Source organism: Balaenoptera musculus, chromosome 5 (genome assembly GCF_009873245.2).
Source record: "Balaenoptera musculus isolate JJ_BM4_2016_0621 chromosome 5, mBalMus1.pri.v3, whole genome shotgun sequence".
Taxonomy (NCBI): Eukaryota; Metazoa; Chordata; class Mammalia; order Artiodactyla; family Balaenopteridae; genus Balaenoptera; species Balaenoptera musculus.
The window spans coordinates 138461610-138488567 of record NC_045789.1 but is presented as its reverse complement, the minus strand read 5'-3'; the positions used below and the strand labels follow the sequence as shown (position 1 = coordinate 138488567).

Here is a 26958-nt window from a genome sequence, read left to right as displayed (position 1 = left end):
CAGTTTTTCAGGTCAATTACAATTGGATGTGAAAAATTTTGCAGTATGAAATCATAACCCACATATATGGCTAAATATATGAAATATTGCGCCCAAAACTTAGTTGGGTCATTGCTAGCAGTTTAGGGGATAACCTATTGGTAGACTTTTGTCTAAAAGATTTTTCCTCATTTTTGACTTTTTTTTCTTTTTGTAATCAAAAAGAGAAATGTCCAGATTGGAATTGTTTTGGAATTTTTAGAGTTACGAAAGCTTTTTATAATGTAGCAGTAATGCGTGGTCAGTCAGCTCTTGATAATGTACACGCACGCACCCACGTGCACTTGAAGAAGTGACCTTCGTGTTGGCGTGTGAGATGTGGTCTGTGTTATTTGTGGGGTTTTGCCTTTGCCTTCCACGTTGGAGGGCTTGCCCCTCGGTGATCACACTTCAGAATCCTCACAGCCCCTCTTGAACTGTTTAGGTGTTAGATGGTGCCGACAGCCAGTACCCAGGGATGCAGGCGGGGCAGCCCCAGGACGAGGACGAGGATGCTGCTGCAGTTCTTCCTGATGAAGACGCGGAGGCTTTCAGAAACTCTTCCATCGGTACGTTGACTTCAGGCCATGTACTACGGAGTGGCCTTGTCTTCAACCCTGACCTCTTACGTCTCAGCTTCTGAGAAGAAATCTTCTGGCATCTTTGTTTCCTGAGGTGTAGATAGCAAATGAGGAAAATCAATTGAGAAGTTATTATCCTTTTTTTGATCTAAATCCTGTGGTTTCATATTGACTTTGTGTAAATATGTGTATTTGTGTTTTAATTGGAAACTTGTCACTTAACCTCTCTCTCTCTGATTTTGAAGCCCTTCAACAAGCACATTTGTTGAAAAGCATGGGCCACAGCAGGCAGCCCTCTGACAGCAGTGTAGATAAATTTGTCTCAAGAGACGAAGCTGCTGACCCAGGAGATCAAGAAAGCAAGGTGAGACACTTAGGCCCGAGACTGCTCAGCATCCTGAGCCCCCGCGAGAGCTCATCATCGCCCTGGCTGCTGCCTGTCCCCCGAGCTCTTGGCTTTCCTGTCGCGGAGCGTCTGCTCCGCTGTCTCCCCTTCACATATTGACCTCTTCCCGGGTCTGCTCTGCTTTTCTGCCTCTCCAGGTGGGAGCGCGTCCTCACCATCTGGTGGTCGTGCAAGGCCTTGCAGCATTCTTGGTTTTGTTCCATTGAATTGATTTATTTGTTTGTTTATTTATTGTGGTAAAATACTCATAAAATTTACCGTCGTAACCATTTTTAAGTGTACAGTTCAGTGGTATTAAGTGCATTCACATTGTTGTGCAGCCGTCACCACCATCCGTCCACAGAACTTTTCTCATCTTCCCAAACTGAAACTCTGTCCCCATTAAACACTAACCTCCCATTCCCCCGGCCCCCGGCCCCTCTCACCCAGCATTCTTATTTCTGTCTCTATGGATTTGGTGACTCTAGGGACCTCATATATGTGGAATCATGCAGGATTTGTCCTTTTGTGACTGGCTTGTTTCTCTCAGCAGAATGTCCTCAAGGTTCATCCATGTTGTAGCAGGTGTCAGAACGTGTTTACTACATTTTGCTTTTCTCCTCATCTCTTGATGGACACTTGGGTTACTTCCACATTTTGGCTGTTGTAAATAATGCTGTTATCAATGAGTGTGCAAATACCTCTTCAAGACCCTGATTTCATTTCTTTAGGGTATATATCAGAAGTGGAATTGCTGGATCATGTGATAGTTCTGTTTTTAATTTTTTGAAAACACTGTACTGTTTTCCACAGCAGCTGCACCATTTTACATTCCTACCCACAGTGCACCAGTGCTCCATTTTCTCCACATCTTCGCCAGCACTTGTTATTTTCTGCTTTTTTTGAGAGTGGCCATCACACTGTGTGTGAAGTGATGTATCATTGTGGCTTTGATTTGAATTTCCCTGATGATTAGTGATGTTGAGCATCTTTTCATGGGTTTATTGGCCATTCATGTGCCTTCTTTGGAGAAATGTCTATTCAAGTCCTTTGCCCATTTTTCAATCAGGTTGTTTGGGTTTTTTTGTTGCTACTCAGTTGTCCATTGAACTATTTTAAAATTATCTCTATTGCTTACCTTTTCCATTTAAGTGTCCTGTATTCCCAGTTAATTTTAAATTCCTTGAGGGCAAGAAGTAGTATTTCATACTTAGTCCCTCCATGGATGCTCAGTCACTGTAGCGACCTCAGCTGTTCCTTCTGGGCCCCCTCGCACCAGGCCCACCCCTCGCAGCTTTGGGCTTCCCCAGGCTCTTTCCTCTGCCCGAGGAGCTTCCCCCGGATGCCAGGTCTCAGCTGCCCTCCTGTGTGGCTCCCTCCCTGCACACTGGGCTCATCCCTGCCACAGCCCACATGGCCCCGGGTCAGGCCTCCCTCTGGCTGGTCTGATTCTGCTCTGCCGTGGCCCGTGAGGTTGGGCACCTGTGGGTGAAGGTAGGCGTCTCTGAATCCCAAGCGCCTGGCACAGCTGCTGTTCTGGGACTATTTGTTGGATGAACTAACGAATCAATGGGTGGGTTCCATGATTATAAGACAAACTGTCAGTTTTTCTGTTCCAGCCCTGCCGGATCAAAGGCGACATTGGCCAGTCCAGTGACGAAGATTCTGCTCCTCTTGTCCACTGCGTCCGCCTTCTGTCCGCTTCATTTTTGCTAACTGGGGAAAAAAACGGTAAGTGTAGAAAGGCAGGTGCAGGGTTGAAGGGAGTGACTTTAGGTTTCAGAGGTCATCTTGGTAATCAGCTTTGTGCCTGTTTGCAGCAGACAGAGTAGAATCTGGGGACGAGCTTTGGTTTTCACTGACCGCTGGGGAGGGAGGGGAAGACGGGAGCAGCGGGTTTAGTGGGTCTAGTTTTGTTTATTTGGAAGCTAGACATGTGCTGCTTTCAAGCTGAAGGTGACCCAGGTGGATTTGTTTGCAGCCTTGGTTCCGGATAGGGACGTGAGGGTCAGCGTGAAGGCACTGGCGCTCAGCTGTGTTGGAGCTGCTGTGGCCCTTCATCCTGAATCTTTCTTCGGCAGACTTTACAGAGCACCGCTTGACACCATGGAATACCCTGGTACGTTCAAAGTTTGTATCTTATTCCTCACATTTAATCATTATTTTGAAAACTATTTCAAACCGTCTTCACTATTTTAGTTTTAGAGCACTAAGTTTTCTGAGCTAATTTGTGGCATTTGAGGTGTGTTCTCCATAAAACACATAAATAGTCATGTTTTTAGCTTCCCGGACCCCGTATAGATGCAGTGTTTAGTTGAAACACATACAACAAAGCGATAGAAATCTGGGAACGTCAGAGCTGATTTGCATATGAATTAGATTTATACCAAAAACACAAATTGTATATAATCAAAATTGCTTTGGGCCACACCACCCAGGCCAGGTGTTCACACTCAGAGCCAGTGGGCACCGACACCAGCTGGGGCAGCAGCAGGCCAGTCTCCTCACGATGGGTGAACGGTGGGAAGACTCGCTTTCCCAAATTTATCCTCCCGCCTGCTCTCTGTCTTTCCTTGGGCGAGGGGACAACCCATGCTTTTGAATTTATATTAGGTAAGTATGGACAAGTTTGAGGTTCTCTAATAATTTTTTGAGATGAAACCTTGGAATTTTGATTATTGGCTGACAACTTGGAATTATAATACAGAAAATCTATTGTGTTGAAGGATGAATATAGAATATTTAAACCCCGAAACGTTTTTACCACTGATGGTTATTATATTCAGGTCTTTTCTAGATTAGGATCACTGCCTCGCCCTCTTTTTCTTTCCTGAGAATTCAGCCTTTGCCCTGAGTTAGAAAGTTGACAGTAGGGACTTGTACAGTGGCCGGCTGTCTCTCTCCACAGAGGAGCAGTACGTGTCAGACATCTTGAACTACATCGACCATGGGGACCCACAGGTCAGAGGAGCCACGGCTATCCTCTGTGGGACCCTTGTCTCCTCCATCCTCAGCAGGTCCCGCTTCCACGTGGGAGACTGGATGGGCACCGTCAGAACTCTGACAGGTAACGTCGAGTGTTCAGTTTTCAGTGTTGTCTCTTCCATATGGCATTCTCATGTTCAGGTTCACATGAAGGTGTTTGTTCCTTGCTCTTCTGGTCAGGAAATACATTTTCTCTGGCGGACTGCATTCCCCTGCTGCAGAAAACTTTGAAGGACGAATCTTCTGTTACTTGCAAGTTGGCTTGTACAGCTGTGAGGGTGAGCATAATCATTTGTGGAAATCATTTCTTTGATTAGTGGAAATTTTACCAATGTTACAGTTAAAATTGGAGCTTGATATTAAATATTTCCAGACATTCTAAACAATAATAAACATCTGTGTATCCACCACTCAGCCTTAGAAGGAAAACATTGCCAACAGTTAAGGTTTAATAGACTTTGATTTAAATCTCAGAATATTTGTTTGAAGTATACTTTCCCTAAAGGGTGTCTATACCTTGCTCACATTAAGTGTAAAACCTGTTGAATTAAAAAAACAACAACCCCTTCAGGCCCGTAGAATGGGTAGAGTTAAAGTGAGGCATAGGGGTTATTTAATCCCCTTTGTTTTTTGTGTCGAGGGACAGCCCCAGTCCTTTATGTGGTAGGAAACTTTATATCAGCTGGTTCATAACTGACTAGTCAACAGCAGTCCAAGTTAACCAGTAAAAATCAAAACAAAAACCCTACAGTTGTCAGATTTATGGGATACCATGCCTTTTTAAAATTTCATGGCCCGGCCAGAATTGTTCCTTAGTTCCAGTTGTTTGCCAAGTTTCAGTCCGTCTGTCTTTGCTGGAGCAGAAGGAAGGGGGTTGGCAGCAGGTAGCAGGCCGTGTGTGGAACTGCCCACGAGCGTGCTCAGGGCTCGGCGGAGGGTGCAGCCTTAGAAGCCCCGTCCTGTCCGCTCGGGCGGCCAAGGGCAGGGTCACGTCAGGAAGGGCTTGGGTGCTGGGCCCGCGGCTGAGCTCAGGTTTAGCAGTGGCGGTGTGGCGCGTGGTCGGTGATGGCGAGGTCGGTGTCTGGGAGGAGAGGCCAGGATAGAGGCAGAGTTACGGGGGGAAGAAAACAGTTTTGTGGAAGGGACGCATTTACTTTGCACCTCGAGTTTACGGAGGTGAGTGTATGTGATAAGTGTGTCTGAGAGATGTGGGAACGGGGCAACATCCCTGTCGCTGTTAAAGGAAGACGGAGCGGGGGCGGTGGGAGGGGTCGGCGTGGGAGGGGTCGGCGGAGGCCCACCTGCCGCCCGCGTGCCTTCCAGCTCTGTGTCATGAGTCTCTGCAGCAGCAGCTACAGCGAGTGGGGGCTGCAGCTCCTCACCGACGTGCTGGCCCTGCGGAGCAGCTCCTACTGGCTGGTGAGGACGGAGCTTCTGGAGACTGTGGCAGAGATCGACTTCAGGTGAGTGAGTCGGGCTCGTTGGGTCGGCGAACCACAGCCGCTCCCAAGTCTGAACAGGCGTTGGAAGGCCCGGTCCCCTGGTGCCAGGAGTGACGCTTATCAAGTGACCCGTGTCAGCATCAGAGTGGTTTGCACGGCTGCCGCTGCCCGTCTCCTCCTCGACTTTGCCCCCTTCTTGGAATTTTTACGTACAGGCAGAGGAGTGGAGTTTTCCGGTAGTCTTAGTCATCTAAGTGTTCTGGATGGTGTGAATAAAAGAGCTCGAACTTCTAAAACAGTGAAGCTTGTGTCACTTGTGCTTGTTTAAACGAGTGTGCTTAACACTGGACTGAACTTAGCTGATCTGTATTGTGTTGCAGTTAAAAATAACTTCTGATGCCTTGCAGTTTTTCATTTTCTAAGAGTAAGTTTTCTTTCCAGATGATTTCTCTCTGTGCTTTCTTTTAGACGGGAAATTGTCCTTTATTGTCCAGGAATATTGTGCTTTTAAGCCCCCATTTATAGAGTGCTTGTTGCGTGCCAGGCTGGGCTAGGTGCCCTCTGTGGGTTACCTTCTCTCAACCTCACAACATCTCTGTGAAGTCGGGGTTGCTTTCACCTGCGTCTCACAGACAGGACCCTGAGCGGGGCGGGCGGGGACCTTCCAGTCTTCGGGAGGCGCCAGAGTCTCAGCCCCCTCCCCACAGTCTGCCCTCCCGCCTTCTTCGGTAGGCGTCTGAGCTAATTCTGTAGGGCACTTGGGGTCTTTCAAAATAACAGTTGTTTATATCCATTTTGAAGAAAAATAGTTTCCTGAGTAGTGTCTGACTGAGTCTGGAGTCAGGAGAGCAGTGTAAATTCTACTTGTTTGAAAACATGAGTCTTTCTGCTGTTTTAAGTAAGGCTGCCTCAGAGCCTTCCCTGGCTCTTGGTTAATGTGCTGGAACCGGCCGTCTTCCTTGCTCTGTCAGTCATGCAGGCCATCAGCGGGTGTTTGTTCAGTAACTAAATTGTTTCATTGTGAAATATGTTCTTTTGTGTTAGGTTGGTGAGCTTTTTGGAGGCAAAAGCAGAAAACCTACACAGAAGGGCCCATCATTATACAGGGGTAAGCCCTTCATTTTTGTGAGGCTGTGATTTAACTTCCAGGAAGCACACCTTCCTAGTGGAGTAGAGTGTCTTGGAATGCATTCTGTCCCAGATTTATTTCACATGAAGTATTTATTGACATCATGAAAGTTGTGATTGTATGCGTGACTTTAGGACTAGTGATGTTAAGTTCTTCCTCACTGGCTTTCCAAAATATCTGACCTAAAACTTAGTTAAATACAGAGATTATATCTGTTTTTATTATCCTTCTTTCCAAAGCTTTTAAAACTGCAAGAACGAGTGCTCAATAACATTGTCATCTATTTGCTTGGGGATGAAGACCCCAGGGTGCGCCATGTTGCTGCAGCTTCGTTAATGAGGTACTTAACAAGTATTTTATCTCTTTTCACTTTCTTGGTTAAAGTACTAAATGATATGAGAATGGCAAGACAGGGGAAAATTCAGAGGACATGGGGCAGTATTCCTAAATCTTTTGAGCTCACTGTCAGCTACTCTTAAACTATCAAAAAAGATATTTTTCACTACCTTAAGGGTCTAAAATGAAAATTTAAACAACAAAGTACTAGCTTCATATTATAAAAGTAATGCACTTTCATGGCCAGAATTTTGAAATATGGAGACTAGCACTGGAAAAAATCACCTTCAGTTCTACCATTGGAGATAACTACTGTTAACATTTTTTCCTGTATATCCTGTGTACAAGTTTCTTTTTCAAAATTGGGACAAAATGTACATGCAGTTCTGTTATCTCATAATTTCCACATAATGTATTATTAGCATCTTCCTGTTGGAAATACTCTTCTAAAAAAGAAATTTTAACTGTCATTGTTGTCTGGGGTGGCACCCTCTATTCAGATATATTCATATTTCCGTACTGAAGTGCATGACATTTCATACAGTGTGAGATAAATAAAGCCTGTAAATATTGTTTAAAAATTTTTTTAGTTGCCACTTTTTCACTATGTAGTTGTGATAAATTTTTATATAAATATTATTTGGTTGGATATTAAATTTTTATTGATTTAAATAATGAATAATGGTTCAGTGACTATTGTTATACATAAATGTTTATGTGTAATTTTTTTTCTTAGAATTAATTCCTGGAAGTTGAGTCACTAGGCCAAGCAAGCTTTTTGATTTTTTTTTCCTAGTAGCTTTATTGAGGTATAATTTTGTATCTCTTAAAATTTACTCATTTTAAGTGTACAATTAAATTATTTTTGGTAAATTTACAGAGTTGTGCAAGCTTCACCACAATCCAATTTTAGAACATTTCTATCATCTCAAAAAGATCTTTTGTGCCCATTTGCAATAATTCCCAATTCCCACCTGGCCACAGGCAACCACTAATCTACTTCCTGACTTTAGAGATTTGCCTATTCTACACGTTTTATATAAATGAGATCACATAATAAATAGATGGGACTTTTGTGTCTGGCTTCTTTTGCTTAGTTTTTGAGATTCATCCATGCTACGTGGTGTGTTTGTTCCTTTCATTGTTGAATAGTATTCTGTTACATAGATAATACTCTGTTTTATTTATACATTCACCAGGTGGTATTACTATTTTCACTTTTTGACTACTATGAATCCTGCTTTTCATTTCTCATGGGTGGATACCTAGCAGTGGATTTTTATGGTTTTGGTACTTATTGTGAAATTTCTCTCCAGGAACAGATCAGTTTATGCTCCCACTCCCAGAATATGATTGTGCCTGATTCTTCTCACCAAAACAGTATTTCAAAAGAAGTTAAATATGTGTCAGTTGTTCAGGCAGTCATTGGTATTTCTTATTAAAATAACTTTTATCTTGTTTTAAAAGTAATACATGTTTACTGAACAAAATTTAGGAAAAATGTAAAGAAGGAGATAAAAATTTTTGTAATCAAACTACTCAAAGAAAACCAGTTACATTTCGGTGGATATTCTTTTGGTTTTCAATGTGGTCATTTGCATTTCTTTGATTACTTGTGAGGTGTACCTTTTCATGGATTTAACTGGATTTATATAACTTAACTTCATCAAAGATCTTGGATCTTTACCATTTTCTGTGAATGATAGTAATTTATTAAACCTTAGGAAAAAATTATACTTATGACCAGGTCTTCATGGAGGAAAGAGACTTTAACTGAAGACACTGGGTTTGCAAACTAATGTGATAAAACAGTTGACTGTTTCTAAAGTTATGGGCCCGTCTGTAGGTGTGTGCCGAGTGCTGATTGCAGGGAGGAGCCCGTGTGCCCCCTGCATTCTGCCTCTGAGTTCACTTTGGATTTGTGAGGGACCTCAGCTGGAGCTCTGCACCCGGGAGTGTGTGGGACGGTTTTGCAGACAAAATTGCGGAAGTGAGTAAGGGACAGCCCCTGGCATTCGGATCTGCCCTGTACTCAGTGCTTCCTGTGTGCCGTGGCTTCACGCACCTGTTGATGCCGATCAAGATGATTAGAAAGAGAACTTTCACGGTTTTTTAAATCAAAGCATTTAATTATGTGTAGAGAGATGTATGTAACTGTATGACAGACAGGAAGAGAGTCCAGCGCCTGGTCTTTTCAGAGGGGGTGTGTGGGGGAGTGGCCCTGCGATCGGAGCCTCTGCTCTAATTCCCTTGACGAAGGAAGTGTCTGTGGGTAGCCGGAGGGAGGGGATCACAGGTGGTTTCAGGTACTTTCTAAGGGAAATAAACCTTGCTTTTATGTCAGGCTTGTCCCGAAGCTGTTTTATAAGTGCGACCAAGGACAGGCTGACGCAGTTGTGGCCATGGCGAGAGGTCAAAGCAGCGTTCACCTGAAGCCTCTCATGCACGAGGCGCAGCCTCCATCTCACTTCTCCGCCAGCACCGTAACCAGGTACCCCTGCTAGCCGAGGAAAGCGTGCCCTGGGCTCACGCTAAAGCCTCGTGTTTTCTAGAGAAAACGCTTGGAATAGGCGCTCCTCCCTTGATGGGGCGCTTCTCTTTTTCAGGGTCTACCACCCCGCCTCTTTATTTAAGCTCTGCTGCAGCCACACAGCAGTGACATCGTAAATTGTATGATCTGCTTGTTATGAGCCACATACCGACAGCTGTATTTTTCTCTAGGACTCTAATGCTATGTCTTCTCTAAAAACTTGTCCTTAAAATTTTCACTTTATTTGTGTTACCTGTGAAGAGTATAGTTATGTCGTGACATTAATGTTTTGGTGAGCAGGCTGTTAAAGAGTGTCGGTGTTATTTAGGGTTATCACTAGTTCAGTGATGTGCAATTATTATTATTCACATTTTTTTGTGAGAGTCTTTTAAATACAATTTCAAATGGTTGTACACAGCCCATCCTTTTCTATGTCTTTTAGACTAGAAGACTAACCTAGACTATGTTTTTTTTTGTTGAGGACAGGACACTGAGGGAAACAAAAGTGAATCAACGCTAATCCTGCCTGGGCTTCATTTATATAGTTGGGGAATTAGAATTTGTATGTAACTACAAGGAGGGATTGAAATTGACACGTGCCATGAATGGAGTATGGAAAAGTGGCAGTCCTATAGTGGGAAAGGACTTTCTTTTGTCCAGAATCAGGAGTAGATTCATGAAGGATTTCTTTTAACTTAAAGCTTGAAAAATGGGCATCTTTGGACACGTAGAGAGATTGCAGGCAAGGCTGGGTTGAAGAGAGCATTGCTCCAGTGCTGTGGTGTTGGGAATTGGAGGAGGAGAGGGGTGATTTCAGCCATTTTCCTAGAATAATGACCACATTTATTCCCAGTCTTTCTTTAACTTAAAAGTCAAGACTGCTTTAATCTCTTGTAGCCTTTAATCTTAAAATTTTAAATGCCATTTGAATTTTGAAAATGTCATAAGCTTCAGTGGTAGATTATAAGTCTCCACGTCTCTTTCTCATTAGAATATATAGAGGCTATAACCTACTACCAAGCATAACAGACGTCACTATGGAAAATAACCTTTCGAGAGTCATTGCAGCAGTTTCTCATGAGCTGATCACATCAACCACGAGGGCGCTCACAGTAAGACTCTTTTGGTTGGTCTTAATGAGGTTACTTTTCAGTAGTTTGTGTGGTCAATTCTTAACGGTAGGATGCTTGTATTAGAGCTCTTATATGTGCAGCTTACTAAGAAATTGTGCTTCTGTGAATAAAACCTGGGTTTATTCCAATGGGAATGGAAACAACTTTTTTTTTTTCTGAACATTAAATATGTTCATTGTAAAAAAATTCAGCCAGGGGAACTCCCCAGCGGTCCGGTGGTTAGGAATCGGCGCTTTCACTGCCGTGGGCCTGGGTTCAGTGCCTGGCTGGGAACTAAGATCCCACAAGCCACGCGTCGCGGTCAAAAAATTAAAATCAATCAATCAATCAATCAATCAGCCTGTCTAGGAAGACATAACAAAGAAAAGAAAAACTACCATAATCTGAATTGGTAGTATATCAGAAGTTTAAAATATCTCTAGAATAATTGACTCATTGACTTTATAATATATACGAAGCAGAAAAAAATCAGAAATGCCAACAAAGATTTTTGTGTAATGTGATTATCTGTATCATTATTTGTGATGCTGAAATTGTAAAAGAACCATAATGTCCAAGAGTCCAAAACTGATTAAATTCTGATTATAACTAAATTCTGTATAGATGGTGATATGCTTATCATGCACTTATTAACATGATGGTTTGGAGGATTTTTAACAATCTGTAGAGTGATCATCTGGATTATAATGAGTGAAAAAAGGCACAGTACAAAACTGTGTATGCTTGTGTACAGACAGATCTTGCTTATGAAAAACAATGTTCACATTAAACACATTTCTTACATACTCAAGAAAATGATTGGCAGAAAATTTCCAAAATAAATTTTAGGATTATGAATGATTATGCTTTTTAAGATATTCACAAATTTTCTAAAATGAACAAGTCTAACTTCCATAATCAGAAAAAAAGAGTGTTATACGAAAGTAGTGCCAATTTGCTGATTACCAGGTTAAATCTTGTCATTTATTTTATGTGACAGAAGGAATGCTTTCATGTTGTGAAAACTCAGACAATTATGATTAGACTATCTTGATAAGTATATAAGTGCCTTTCAAACTTAAATATTGTTTGGGCTGTCTGCAGTTTGGTCTTCCCTTGATTTGTTCAAAATATTATAAACATTATTTGTATTTATTGTGGCCTGCATATGTCAGACACTGTTCTAGGCTTGGGATGTAAAAACAAAGAGGATCCCTGCCCTTGTGGTTCTTTCAGTCTGGTTAGGAAGATGGACATTAATTAGCTCGAGTGCTGGAGCAGATGGGGTGGGGTGGGGTGGGGTGGGGTAGGAAGGGTGTTCCAGGTGGGGGCGGGGAGCACAGGATGATTAAAGTTCGAGGCAGAGGAGGTGCATCACTCCTGGCCTCTCCTCACTGGGATATAATCGACCCTCCTTAAACCTGTATCTCAGTTGTCCAGCTGTATCTTCTAAGGTATGAACTTGTATCATGGGAGGACAGATGTCTTATCGTTAGATACAGATCCCAATTTTGTTTTCATTGTTCATACTCTTTATAAAGGGAAAAAGGAGGTTCCATTTAATAAACTTTTTTGGTGTTTGAGTGTGATTTTCTCATTCCTTTCTTCTTTAGTTTGGATGCTGTGAAGCTCTGTGTCTTCTTTCAACTGCCTTTCCAGTTTGCATTTGGAGTTTAGGTTGGCATTGTGGGTATGTATTTTCCTCGGCACATGGCTGTGTACAATTATGTGATACAAACATAGTTATACGGATCCCTTTCTTTCTTTCTTTTTAAGTCTCACCTTAACAGTTTCACCTTTTGGAAAAATACCCGTCGGAATATTTGCTTCTGCCCTGTTAGTTGTGTGGGAAGCTAGAGAAGGAGCTATTGGGAAATACTGAATTACTTGTAATTCTAATGGATGTCAGATGCTCACTCTTAAGCATTTTGGAGGGTCTGAGGGTACGATTTGCAGGTTAATTTAAGGGAATTTGCATATGCTGGCAAAAGACTTTTCTAATTGGCTTGATTCTCTCCAAAATTATTCACTATGTATTAAAAGTTTAGAAACATTTTTCGTTTGAAATCAAATGTGAGCTATCGTGCAAAATCGTAATCAATTACAAGAGTAATTTAGGAACTATTATATTTATATTAGCGGTTCTCATTTAAAAATGATTTTCTTCCAGTAGATGGCCCTATAGCATCTGTGAAATAATTCTGGGTCTTCTACAGCATTAAGGAGTAAGCTTTTGTTATGTATACTGATAACTGAGACAAATTTAGTAACTCACTGTCACATTTGGAAGGAAATCTACAGATTTCTTGTGTGTGTCAGCGTACGGCCAACTAACTTTGCTTGAAGTGGGTGCATTCTCTGGTCCCGGGTGATGGCTTTCCTGTGTCGTAGATTCAGCGTTAGACCTGACTTCAGAGCAACTCTGGTGTTGGGGTAAACGTGCTAAGTCAGAGTCGAAAGAGAGTTAAAAGTTATCAGAGTAACCAGTTCCAATACTTCCAGTCAGATCTGCTACCTGATTTCCTTTCTCGGATGACTTTCATGGGACTCTGGTTCCAGGAAAGATGCTAGTTCACAGTAGTAAAATCGCTTTATGAGCTGGCATGAAATAAACAGTGATGTGCCTTCCTTTTGGTTCATAGGAGAAAGCAAGGCTGTTATCTTAAAATTTTTCTGTAATTCAATCTTGCAAATGTCTGCTTTCAGAGTGCCCCCACTGAGCGCCTCTGATGAGTCTAGAAAGAGCTGTACTGTGGGCATGGTCACGATGATCCTGACCCTGCTTTCATCAGCCTGGTTCCCACTGGACCTCTCAGCCCATCAAGATGCTTTGATTTTAGCCGGGAACTTGCTTGCAGGTATTGGTACTGAGTTGAAAGAGGGATTCTAGGTCTTTAACTTTTGATTTCCTTTGGGGGATGGCGGCGGTGAGCGTATGGAGGAAAAGTATTGAGGTCATTGCCAGGGATGGCTTGTTCCTTTAGTCAGAATTTCAGACATTACCGACAGGCATAAATGTGTACTGCAGGCAGCTATCCTGTGCCGAGTATTTTAAAGCAGCCCTTTCCCAATCTAGCCCCTCAGTTAGCTATAGGTAAACTCATTTCTAATTTCATTTTAGCGGGCACCGTGTGCAGGTACTGTCTCAGGCACGGGGGCCATGAGAAAGGATGGTGTGTGGGCTCCGTTCTCAAGTTGAATGTAGGTTTGTAGCGACACACGTCAACAAAAGTTCAGTGGCCGCACAGAGCGGCTGTAATCACTCTTTGTTGGGGATTAGGACAGGAAACAAGATTTATGGGCTGGCAGGAGAAGACACCAGACAGGGTACAGCACATGTGAAGGCATGGAGACGTGAAAAATAGTGTGACATTTGAGAACTGAGTAATTTTGGATATCGTGTGAGGGCGAGGATGAGGATGGAGAATGTGGCTGGTGAGGGATCTGTCTCCGTTAATGAGGACTTAGTCTGTTTGCTCTGGGAGGTCATCGAAGAGCCTTATGAAAGGGACTAACAATCTGGTTAGTATTTTAGAAAGATCACTCGGCTGACGTGAATGTGGATTGGAGGAGAAGTTAGGGAAACCCGGACTTAAGGCAGGATCAAGAGAGTCTGAACAAGATAATGGCTGTGGGCTGTGTGGGAAGAGGCCCATTAGAAGAGAGTGAAGGGGGCAGAGTCAGCACGTCTGGATCACCAGTTGAACTTCTGTTGTAAAGATCAGGAGGGGGACTGTCACATCCTGGGTGGGTATGTGATGGCGGCCTTCATGGAGGTTGGGGACACAGATTCGGGGGGAGATGTCGGTTTCCTGTGGAACCTGAGGCATCAGTGGGCCCCCAGGTGGAGGTGTCCAGCAGACTCTCGACACAGATGGGTCTGAAGGACTTATGTCTTGGCCCCACGCTGTGGAGCTGGGGAGGTAATGTCTGTGCCTGTGTCACAGCCAGTGCCCCCAGATCTCTGAGGAGTTCGTGGGCCTCCGAAGAAGAGGCCAGCCCTGCAGCCACCAAGCAGGAAGAGGTGTGGCCGGCTCTGGGTGACCGGACCCTGGTGCCCATGGTGGAGCAGCTCTTCTCCCACCTGCTGAAGGTGGTCAACATCTGTGCACACGTCCTGGATGATGTGGCTCCTGGACCAGCAATAAAGGTAACTCCTTGCTTGGGCAGCTGTTTTCAGCTGGTCCAGATGGCTCCGTGGGCTTCCAGGCATGCCTCTGTTTACTCATCTGTCCCTTCCTTATCCTCTTTTGCTTTAAATAAACAAAATTGCTCATATCGTGACACTAGATTTAACACCTAGATGTGCTCATCCAATTTATAGCCCGTTTGGTATCGTCTGTCATTTACTGTCACCTCTGAGAGGGAAATACCTGGCTTTATTCTTGGGCTTTCAGCATTGGCCAAGAAAGCTCAGCATTGAAGTTGGTCTCTCCTGAAATGTTTTGCTTTTCTTTGAAGTACAGTTCAGTGAAAACTATTCACACAATGAATTTAAGATGGATCAGTTCACTTGTAATTGTATCTGATGGTTCACTCTCTCTCCTGTCTCTTCCACCTTGACAGCTCAGGTTCTCCTCTAGCTGCCATTCGGTCCCCCTGCCGCTACAAGCTTCTCTTGAGTCCTTTCTCCCAGCTTAACCCCTGAATTAGTGTACTGCTTCTCTGATGCTGGCCTTCTTTGCAAAACCTCTCGGGCCCTGGACTCAGTCCACTGCATCGGCCGTTGATTCTTTAACCCCTGCTGGCCTGATTTCTGCCAGCTCCCCATAGCCACACTCCCTGCCAAGACCCGCCTTTGACTCTCGTGGGTACTTTGCAGACCCTGTCTCACCTTCCCTCTGCATCTCCCAGGACCACCTCTCCTGTACTGAGACGTTCTCTGCGGTCGGCTTCCGGATTCTCTGACCCCCTTCTACTGCCTGGGCGCTTTCCTAGTTTAGTCTTCTTCCCACCATTCGTGCTTTCCAGGGCTCTGTTCTCAGTCGGCCCCGCTCCGTATTCTCTGGGCCAGGGCTATCCAGTACAGCTCTCTGTAAGGAGGGAAACGTTCCATCTACACCAGCCGGGACAGTAGCCACCAACCACATGTGGCAACCGAGCACGTGAAATGTGGCCAGGGCAACTGAGGAACTGAACTTCTAATTTTGTTTAATTGCCATTAAATTTAAATTTAAGTAGCCGCATGTAGATCGTGGCTCCAGCGTGGGACCGGGCAGCTCAGTGCAGTCAGGTCTACTCTCAGGTCTTCAGTATCTAAGCAGGGGAGACCCCAGACCTGTCCTCGGAGTCCAGTGTGGCCAGCTGCCACGGGTCACCTCTACTTGGGTGATCCATAGAAATCTCATTCGGTCTAAATCTGGGCTTCTTGGTCTCCTCCCCAGCTGGTGCTTCTCCCCGTCTCTCACTCCATATTTTTCAAGCTAGAAAATGGGAGTCATCACAACTCTTCATCTTGCTCACCAAATTCTTTGTTTTCTCTCCTAAGTATCTTGCAGGAAGCCCATATATGTATATGCATACATGCATGTACATTAACATATGTACATACATGCACGTGTAGGTGCACACACATATACGCACTTGTGTCTATGCTCACTGCCGCTGGTCTGGTCCAAGCTGATGTAGTGTCTCATTTGCACCACTGCGGTGGCCTCACTGAAACAACGTTATTAACATATCATACAGTTACAGTGCAATTCACATACCATGGCCTCACCCATTTAAAGTGTATGACTCTGTTTTAGTACGCCCAGAGTTATTTGGCCATCACTACGATCCATTTTAGAACCCAAAAAGGAATGCTGTACCATTTGGCTGTCACCCCCCAGCCCTCCCATGCCCCCCAGCTCCAGGCAACCACTAAGCTACTTTCTGTTTCTGTAGATCTGCCTGTTCTGGACATTTCGTGTCAGTGCAGCTACACAGCTGGTGTCCTTCGTGACTGGCTCCTTTCACATAGCGTGTTTTCCAGGTGCAGCAGCTTCTCTTCCCGGTCTCTCTAGCCCTTCCCTGTTAGCCATTGTGTCCTTTGTGCAGACAAGGCTCCGAGGTGTAGGGTGGCCTCTCTCAGATCGCGGAGGGGGTGAGCAGCAGAGCTGAGGCGCCCACGCCACTGCCTCCTGCCGTGTGGGGCTGGGGCGTTCTGTACTCTGTCCTGTGTATGCAGAGTATGGGCTTTGTGGAGGGTCTGGGTTTGTTGCCTGCTACCTCTGCTGCTTGTTAGCTGTGACCTTGAATAATTCACTTCATCATCACTGAGCCTATTTCCTCATTTGAAAACGGAGTTCAGAGCATTGCTTTGTACCCTGTTTCACACCCTGGCTTCCAGAGAGAGCCCCATTGCTTGCTATTGGAGGTGGCATGCCGGGGCTCCGGGGGCCTCCTGAGACCCCACCTGACTGCGTGAGGGCTCCTCCGTCTCTGAGCGTTCATGGTGCTCCCGTTAGGAAGTGCTGGTCAGTTCCCACCATGTGCAATTGTTGTGTGGGCTAAAGTGGATGGTATGCGTATGGAGTCTGAGCTCCATAAATGTGGGTTCAAAGAAGAGAAATGGATTGCACGGGTGAATGGTAGAAGCACATACCATAGTTTTCAGTTCTGTGTTGGTTACACTTCCTTCACAGTTTGTTTTCTATTTTAGGCAGCCTTGCCGTCTCTAACAAACCCGCCTTCTCTGAGTCCAATCCGACGGAAGGGAAAAGACAAGGAACCCGGAGAGCAGGTGTCTGTACCCGTGAGTCCCAAGAAAGGCGGTGAGGCCAGTCCAGGTGTGAGGCCACGGCGGGGGAGGGGGAGGGGACGGGCTCGGGGGGGGGCCTGTCTATATTACAGTGGTTTAGGACTAAAGCTTACGTTCATGTCAAGGTTAATATTACAACTTGGTAGTTTTTGGAAATAAAATACATAGCAATGAAGCCAGAGAAACGGTTTCCCCAGGTGTGGTTTCAGGTATTGAATATTACTTACTGAGTGTACACAGACCACATTTTGGTCTTACGCACATCTGAGCGTTGCTTGCCAATGTGGGGTCCCAGCCGCCTGCAGGTGTCTGGCCCACAGCAAGGCGCCGCGCCCCACGCTTCCCATGCTGTGCCTCCTCCCTTCTCCTCTTCTCACTGATTTTCAGTAAGGGAGGGGGTGTAGACAGCTAGGAATAGAGTGGGGTGACATTGTTGATTCTGATGTGTGGAGAATTCTGAAATAGGAAATGGAAATTTTACATGTGGAAGGGCTGAGGGAGAAGTAAAGTGGGGATAAAATCATCTGAGTGAGACGAACCTGAGAAATTGACAGACACTTGGAGGGGACAGTCTTGGAACAGAAGGGGCCAGAGTGACCATGTGACTCTGCCTGTGACGTATGCGGTCCGTGCCGCTCTTGGTGGGCACAGAGCAGAGGCGACCAGACGCCTGTCTGCTTGTGCTGCCACCAAGTCCGCTCACATGCCACCTCACAGTGCCGGGGCCGGACATGACTCTCCCGTTCATTTTGCTTATAAAGCGTTTATGCTAAGCATTTTATTAATTTTAAAACTTTATTTAAGTTTTTGGCTGCACTGCATGGCTTGTGGGATCTTAAGTTCCCCGACCAGGGATTGAACCTAGGCCCCAGCAGTGAAAGCATCAAGTCCTAACCACTGGACCGCCAGGGAATTCCCTATGTTAAGCATTTTAAAAGAAACTATTTTCTCAGTATTGATGACGATACCAGTGGAAGATTTACTAGCTAAAAAGCTTCAGAACTCTATAAATGCAAAGTTATCAGTATGTGACTGATCATCTTTCTGATGGATTAAATAAACTAAGGACCCCAAATCACAAATCTTTAAGACCTTACACGGTGCTTGGCATTTAATATTTAGTATCAGCTTAATGATAGTGTGTGTACCCTTACGGTTTTCAGAGCATGTTCACGTCACCCCTGTTTGATTGCTTACAGGGCTCCTGACCTAAGTCGACCAGAGGTCAACCCCGTCGTGCCCCTGGGAGCCTTGTGCTCCGAGAGGTGTTGAGATTGACTGACGGTCACGTCAGTTGTTCCTCTGACTCACAAACAGGCAGCCGGGCCAAAGCAAACACATGATAGCATCACACTGCTTTTCTTCTTTTTCTTCTTTCTGTTTTATTTTGTCATCTTTTGGGCGGTACTCAGAGTCTACTTATGTCCAGTAGTCAATTTCTTGTTATTGCTAATTAATCAAAAAGTCAGGAAAAATTTGGATTTTATCCTACTAGAATACTATAAAAATAATTATTACTAACAATCTCTTTTAAACTTGGCGTGTGTTTACTTTTGATCTAAAAGTTTATTTTGTGTGGTGTGTTTAAAGCCTCTCGACCGTCTGAAACCTCAGGGCCTGTTGCAGCAACCAAGTCCTCGTCACTGGGGAGTTTCTATCACCTTCCTTCTTACCTTAAATTGCACGATGTCCTGAAAGCTACACACGCAAACTACAAGGTACTGCTTCTTTTGTAAAAATACACTCATTCACACATTTCAGAGGATTGTTGATATTTTTCTTAAGATTGTAGCTTATAGACATACACATATAAGTAAGTTAGGCCTTTGGGGTATGAGTTACAATTAGCTTTTTCAACTTTGTCTTTCAGCTTTGTTTACGGTAGCTTCCATCATACAAAAGTTTAGGATTTTCATTGGAAAAGAGATGTCTTTATGATTTATTGATGCCGTGTCTGGGCGTCCCAAGATCGCCCACTTTTAGAGATCCACTAGAAGGTCTTGTGGGACTGAGCATGTGGTTGTACTCACAGCGAGGGCTCCTCACGGCAGGGCGGGGAGGACACACAGCCAGCCCCTAGGGGAAGGATGCCGACGGAGTCTGGAGCAACCTCTGCCCCCCATGAGGGCCACTCGGAGGACCCCACCCACCCCCGCCCTCAACTAAAGTGCAGCTGCGTGCTGGTTACAGAGGCTCGCTCTGCCTTCACAAACCAAAATTCACACTCGCAGAGGAGAGCAGGGGTCCAGCATCAACACATTGTTTGCTAAGGCAGTCCAGGCACAGTGAGCCACCCTTAGTGCTCAGGGCAAGTCTGACGTCAGTCTAGGGAACTGTTTACTGGCCGAGTTCCCAGGCACCCCGAGGGCCAACCTTGCAAGCAGCTTTCTGGAAGGATAGCAGTCTGCTCTGTTGTTTCTCTTGCACAGGTATGTTTCTTACTTAGGACTTTCTCATTCTGAGATGATGATGATTATTATATTTTATTTATTTATTTTTTTGGCTGTACTGCGTGGCTTGTGGGATCTCAGTTCCCTGACCAGGGATTGAATCCCGGCCACAGCAGTGAAAGCCCAGAATCCTAACCAGTAGGCCACCAGGGAACTCCCCTTATTCTAAGATTATTAAGGAAAATCTCCCACGGTTTCATTTAGGGCTTTTCCTTTTTTTCTTCCATTCAGTTTTTTGTGTTTAGACTATTCTGTCTGCACTTTGTTAGATATGAAGCATGCCTCTAACAGTTTTTTTTTCCAGCTACCTAACCAGTTGCCCCTACAGTTTCCCAAATAGTCCATTTTCTGGCACTAATGGGTTTGAAATACTACCTTTATCACATACTAAATTCTCATAGTTCTATATTTCCATTTACTACTTTATTATATCAGTCTGTCCATCTGTTCATCCATTAGAAGCACACTTCCTGATTATTGTAGCTTCATAATGTATTTTTGAGGCGATCAGTTACCCCATTTTACTTTAGAATTTCCCTGGATATTCTTATTTACTTTTGCATATGAACATGAGAATAAGCTTATCTAATTCCGAAGGAAGTTGAGAGTTTTTCCCTTGGGATTGTGTTAAAGCTGTAGATTAATTTGGGGAGAACTGATATCTTAGATGTTAAGCCTGCCTGTCCAGAGTGTGAGATGCTTTTTTGCGTATTGGAAACTTCCTGTATGTGCCTCAGAAGCACATAAAATTACTTTTAAAATTCTTTAAATTTTAAAAGATACTTCACATAGATCTTGCACGTTTTTTCATAAATGTGACCCATAGTCATCCTTTTTTTATTACTAATAGATACATCTCAATTTTTTTAAAACCATTTACAAACTTTATCTGGTTTGTTTTCTGAAGGATATAGACAATTTTTAAAGATAAAAGATTTGGAGGCTCTCTTTAGCTGGATGTTTCTCATGTCAAGCTCTGAAGTAGAGGAGGGTATGTTTAAAATCCCACACAGAGAAGATGTTACCTTTCCACCTGTTTTCAGCGTACGTCATCTTCAGTTCTGGGGGACCCCCCGCCCATGTTGTCCGCAGCATCCCCCCATCCTCTCCTCCCTCTACATCGTCTCCCTTCCTGAATGCCCTGGACTCCAAGGTGGACCCCTTTACTCTTGGCCTCCTGGAGCCTCGGAGTCCCGCCTCCTGGTTGAGTTGCTGTGCGCAGACTCTGTGTGTGTTAGGAGCGGCTGGCATGTCCTGAGATCTTTCATCACCGCCTCCTCACCTCCTCCGCTGCCCCACTGGGTGTCCTGCTCTCCCGCTCTCCATTGTTTGCTTGACCCTTGGGCTCCCCCCTGCTTTATTTCCCAGTCTCCAAGTCCTTCTTCAGCTCTCCTCAGAGCCCTTTGATCCTAGTTCTCACATCTGTTCGCTCTTCGGGAAAGGCCTTCCCTGCTCGTTCCCCGACCGCCCATTCCACGTCCCATGCCTGCTGGAGGTGAACCCCTGCCCTCCTGCTTTCCCTGGGTCTTTGGGGGTCTCGCTCCTGGATTTTTCCTTCCTTCCTTGGCCTGTTGTGAACACCCTCAGGTGGACGTGACAGTGGTCACAAAGATCCACTTACATGTTCATTTTCTGTGTCTGTCTCTCACCTGCTTTCCTCTCCCTTTGCCCAGAAAGTGTTTTCTCTTTCATCAGGGGTGGTTAGATTTTATTTCACTGAGCAAATTCCTTTCTACTTATTGTAATGTTTTTGTAGGATTTTTGCCAGTTTTTATTCTCAGTCAATCACTCCCCCTCACCCTTGTTCTTATATATTATATCGTTGGCCCTGACCCTTCTCTCAGTCTGTTAAATGGGGGAAATTGCTACATAATTTAATTCAGTTGGGTCCTTTAGGATCTTAACTTAATATCTCTTAAGACTAATTTAATATTTTGTTGTAGCCAGACTGAAAGGTTGTGTCTGAATTTGATAATGATTTCCCCCAGGGATCTTAATGGATGGAAGAGGACATGTGTTTTATATTTTTTGATATGCTGCTTATCAGGCACTGGTTATGATGGGCATTAAACATTCTTTTTCTCATTATGATAGAAGGTTAGGAATTATTTCTTTCAGTAGCGTCAGTATACGTTAGAAGACGCCTTTGAAAATAGTGTTTGTATAGCTGTCCGGAAGAGTAATTTCCTTTCCAAGGCATTTCCCAGTGCTAAAAACAACCAAACAAACAGAACCCCCCCCACCCACCACCCCGCAATGGTGAGTGTCACGCTGCCTCGCGGAACACACCACAGCAGACGGTGTGTGCCTGTCTCAGGTGACCGGGATGCTGCCAGTAATCATGTGTTCCTTCTCTCCCTCCACTTTCCCAAGGTCACCTTGGATCTTCAGAGCAACACCGAAAAGTTTGGGGCTTTTCTGCGCTCTGCCTTGGATGTTCTCTCTCAGATTCTAGAGTTGGCGACACTGCAGGACATCGGGAAGGTTTGTGTTTCCTTTCTTCTCGTTGAGCTGTAGCTGGCACGCTTGAAGTGTACCCTGGGCAGAGTGCCTCCAGGGCGAAACCCCACCATCCCGGCACATTCACAAAGTGGGGAGAAGGTTCTGCAGTCTGGGCACTTGAGTCTGATTCTCGTCTTAGCCTGAAGTTGCCGGGGGCGGGGTTCTATTTGTATCCTGTTTTCACTTTTTGCTGTAAATTAGCTCAGACCCAGATGAATTTAAAAATCGGTGGGTTTAAAACTGTTGACAGAGTCCTTTACTTTATTTGACCTTCGCACATGGCAAGGTCAGAGCAGTCTCGGGGGTGTGGCTTGTTCCTCTGGTGCTTCAGGAAGCACCAGAGCTGTGCTTGAGGCTCGTGGACGTCGGTTCCAAGCCCAGTAACCTCCCTGCACCACCCTCATGTTGTGGGGACACGTTCAAGCACACGGGAGAGTTAAGAGGTCGTGTGGTGAGTGCCCGTGTCGTGTCCACGACCAGATCCGGCAGTTACTGTTTTGTCCACTTGCTCTGCTGTGTTTGGATCCACCTGTCCAGCTACCAGGGCATCTTAGTTTCTAATGAATTTCAAAGTGAGTTACCAATAGCCCTCCTTAAACGTGTGTCTCCTAGAAGTGGAATACAGTGAAGTTCCTTTGTTTTCATTTCTCTCCATCTTTTTCTCGATATGCATAAAGCTTACCTGGCTTTAATCATTGTACACATTGTCTTCTGTTTCTCCTCACTGTCCCTTGTACTTTTTCCACATATCAACTCAGTGGGTCGGAGCAGTGCTTAGTCCAGGGCTAATTCTTCCACCACCGAGGCAAGACCTCCCTGGTTCTAGCCGGTGCCCCGTAAACCCGGCTGGGGAGAGCAGTCACCGTTCCAGCCCTGTGTGAGTTCGGAGCGCTGTGCCCTCTGACCCTTCCTTACGCACGTGTTGAGCGGTTCCCAGGGCCTCCCCCGGTCTACAGAGTCCTCTCTGGGAGCTCTCTCTTCTTTGGAACCCTCACCGTTTCCGCTTCCCCGGACTCTCAGCTCCTCCTCGACTCGGGGGGTCCCCTGAGCTCTGCTCTGTCCCTCGCCCTTGTGCCACTACCCAGGAGCTCTCTGAGGGCAGTGAGCTGGGGCAGGCGTGGGGCTGACTTGCTGGTGCCCCATTTCTCAGGGATCCCTGTCCTCCAGTGCCTCCCGGTCACTGTCTTGGAACCCTGGTTTCATATATTCATATATTGGGTCGTTTTGGTTGTTTGGCTGTAGGGTAAATCTGGTCCCTCTTACTCCATATTGGCCAGGAGCGGAAGTCTCCATCATATTGTATGTTAATATTCGTGCCCGGGACTTGTTTCCTTGAAGGCCACTAACAGCAGCATCCTTTTCTCACCTGTTTTCAGTGCCTAACTCAGTTTCTGTTGCACACGGAGCATTTCATACGTGTTTGTTAAGAGACATGGTTCTTTGTTAGGCAACTTGTGATGTGAAGGCTCTGGTTGTAATTCTTCCGGTTCGCACTTCTTAGTTGCCTGCTATGAGCTAGTGAAAACAAGGTGACATGGAACAAACTCAACCCTGCAGAGTATAGCCTTGGATAGCTAGTCTAATACGAATAAATCAGAATCTTAAAAATACATGGTCCTGAGTATTTGAAATCAACAGAAATCTGTTGCTTTTTAGTGCAGGAACTTATACCAAACAAATGAAGTGAGGGGCCTTTTCAATGTAGTTGGTCTGATAGAAGCAGTGTCTGGGGACCAGGTGGGTGGTGAGGGGGGAGCTGCTGATGCTGGTGCCTGGACCGGTTCATGTCTTCAGGGGCACCTGGGATAACATGGACCTCATTTCTGAGGCTGGTGAAAACAGTTTGTGAGAACAGTCATTTGAAGGCAGTCATTTTGGTCATTTTTGCAGGTTGCTGTCGGACACAGGACCTTACTCTAAAGGGAAATGTCTAGGGCTTTTTGTGGTAAATCACACTTGATGTAGTATGTGCTACGTTCAGCTGAACCTCTGCAGGGGCCCCACAAATGCAGCAGGGCTTTCACTCCTTTGTAGACTCTGAGCTCCTGCCCTGACAACAGGGCTGGATGCCGAGGGCACAGCAGATCCTTGATGCACAGTTTCTGGATGAGTGAGAGAAAGAAAGAATGTATAAATGCATGAAAGGAAGGGTGAGACATGGCTCCTTAGATTTCCATGCTTTTTACTGACTTTCTCTGCTCGCAGTACGTGAAAACCCTCTTCTGACTGTCCTCTGATGTTTACTGTGTACACAATTTAAACGAAAGCTGTCCAGTGGCCTGCTGTCCGTGCAGAATTCACCACAACAAGTATCTGTGAATTGCTTACTTTAATATCTTGCTGCCTGTCCTTTGCAGTGTGTTGAAGAGATCCTGGGGTACCTGAAATCCTGCTTCAGTCGAGAACCAGTGATGGCAACTGTTTGTGTCCAGCAGGTCAGAAAGCAGTTTCTTTTAAGCCCTTCGCCCTGGCACGCTGGTGTAATGCTGCCCGTCGTTCAGAAGGTGGTGCTGGTGGCGCGTCCGGCGGCCCCACCTGTCCCGCCTGTGCTCACTCCGCTGTTCTCCGGCCAAGAGGGGTGTTCCTCCCTCATGGTCCAGGAGGGGGAGGCCCGCCCCCGTGGGGGCAGAGGATCTCAGAAGCTGTGCTGGCCTCTTGTCACTTAACTGGTGTCCTAGTATCCCTCCACTGTCCTGCGCAATCTGAAGTTTTGCTAACATACCCAGTTATATATAGGTGGGTTTGATATTTGTGTGGGAGATTCTGTGTTACTTCAGATGTTGACGGCTTCAATTCTTCCACTCTAGCTGTTGAAGACTCTCTTTGGGACAAACTTGGCCTCCCAGTTTGATGGCCTATCTTCCAACCCCAGCAAGTCTCAAGGCCGTGCTCAGCGCCTTGGCTCTTCCAGCGTGAGGCCAGGCTTGTACCACTACTGCTTCATGGCTCCGTACACCCACTTCACCCAGGCCTTAGCCGACGCCAGCCTGAGGAACACGGTGCAGGCAGAACAGGACCACGACCCCTCAGGGTAACCTTCTGAGAGTCTCCTGTGTTCAGAGAACTCTAGAAAATGTGGTTGCTGCAAAGATGCTAAAGGCATGGCCCTGCCTCCAGAGAAGCATGTGGTCCAGGGGGTGAGATGGATTGCGGGCGCTTCAGTGTCTCGGCGGGGCTGGGCTGGGGGAGAGGAGTGCTGAGCGGGCTTCCCGGGAAGCGCACTCCCTGCTGATTAGTCAGCCAGCCAGAGAGGGGACACGCTATTCCCCAGGGCGCATGATGACATTTCCCTTTAGAGTAAGTTCCTGTGTGTTGGTGGCACTTTGGGGGCCTGTAACTCAGGTGGCTCAGTAGTGCTAGTGTGTAGAGGGCATAGGTATTATTACTCTCCGTTTTGTAACTTTATGGCTAAAAGTCTATTTTCACTCAAATTTATAGTTGTTTATGGTGCCTGGAATTACAGTAGTTGTTTCTTAAATTACCATCAATTATTAGTGCGTATTTGAGTTACTACTCTGTAGTAACAATAGAATTCCTGTTTTGTTTTTTTTTCTAAGAATTTTGGTAGGAACTTTATAAACTGGTTTTTCTTTATATAGATGTAGTGATAAAACAGCTACAGTTAAAATACTAGAGTATTTTAGGAAAATGTCCACGTTTCGGGCTTTAATTGGTCATATACTTACTCTTTTTCCAAGTCTCAGGAATAAGGTTCTTTAAATACTTTGTCTAATAATATGGGGTATAAATAAAACAAGCAAGTGTCTGATTACTGTCATTTAATATTGTGTTTCTTAAAAAGAAAAGGGTATAATTGATGTAAATATCTAAAGAAACTTTTTCCCAAGGAAATCAAGTGGTGTCTTCTAAATCACTGAATCTTTCAAATGACCATCACCTCTCTGGCCCCACTACACACGGGGCTGAGTGGTGAGTTTCCTGTAGCAGAGGAAGGCTCTGTCTCGGGTAGCCTGCTACAGGTGACAAGGTTTGATGGCTGTCGTCAGCTGTAAACTCTGTTTCGTCTAATTATCTTCACTAAAAGAAGAGCTTGATGCCGCTACATTGAGTGGCTATTACAGTTCTTTCTGACTCTAAAAGGCTCTGATTTTGTGAATTTGAATTAGTTTGACCTGGAGTATAGCTGGATACATAGGAGAGTATTTAAGGGTATTCTTTGCTCACCTTTCTTTCTGCCTGGCAGGTGGTTTGACGTACTCCAGAAGGTGTCTACCCAATTGAAGACAAACCTCACCAGCGTCGCAAAGAACCGCGCGGACAAGGTAACCGGGAGCCGGCAGGTGCACGCTGGGCACGTTCCAGGTTGCGGGCTTCAAGCTGGCTGCAGTGGAAGACTCACTTACGGATTCTTGCTGTCTCTTTTTTTTTGTAGAATGCTATTCATAATCACATTCGTTTATTTGAGCCTCTTGTTATAAAAGCTTTAAAACAGTACACGACAACAACCTCTGTGCAGTTACAGAAGCAGGTTTTGGATTTGCTGGCACAGCTGGTTCAGTTACGGGTTAATTACTGCCTTCTGGATTCGGATCAGGTTTGTCACTTTTATCTTTCATCTACCGTACCTGTTCATAATTTAATAAAAATGAACTTAAAAAGACACTGAAGTCTACCTTAAAGAAATGCGCCGTGTTTTTTTCCCCACCAGTGGTTGCATCTCATCTGTCGCACTCACTGGTTGACGCAGAAGGCCTGGCGCGCACAGGCCTCAGCAAGCGTTGCACC

General features: G+C 45.2%; 1 protein-coding gene across 5 annotated transcripts in view; it reads left to right on the top strand.

Moving 5' to 3' along the window:
• Positions 1-26958, top strand: part of HTT (huntingtin) — a 138554-nt gene that overhangs the window by 52460 nt on the left and 59136 nt on the right. For all 5 annotated transcript variants that reach the window (XM_036852124.1, XM_036852125.1, XM_036852123.1 and 2 more), the window contains 21 exons: positions 464-587; positions 845-963; positions 2604-2715; positions 2966-3103; positions 3893-4051; positions 4150-4247; positions 5293-5432; positions 6456-6519; positions 6780-6880; positions 9221-9367; positions 10398-10518; positions 12132-12208; positions 13225-13376; positions 14466-14668; positions 17162-17288; positions 18851-18978; positions 22084-22194; positions 24570-24647; positions 25020-25243; positions 26417-26495; positions 26606-26767. In XM_036852124.1, coding sequence (XP_036708019.1) covers positions 464-587; positions 845-963; positions 2604-2715; positions 2966-3103; positions 3893-4051; positions 4150-4247; positions 5293-5432; positions 6456-6519; positions 6780-6880; positions 9221-9367; positions 10398-10518; positions 12132-12208; positions 13225-13376; positions 14466-14668; positions 17162-17288; positions 18851-18978; positions 22084-22194; positions 24570-24647; positions 25020-25243; positions 26417-26495; positions 26606-26767 — 2664 coding nt within the window. The remainder of the gene's footprint in view (positions 1-463; positions 588-844; positions 964-2603; positions 2716-2965; positions 3104-3892; positions 4052-4149; positions 4248-5292; positions 5433-6455; positions 6520-6779; positions 6881-9220; positions 9368-10397; positions 10519-12131; positions 12209-13224; positions 13377-14465; positions 14669-17161; positions 17289-18850; positions 18979-22083; positions 22195-24569; positions 24648-25019; positions 25244-26416; positions 26496-26605; positions 26768-26958) is intronic.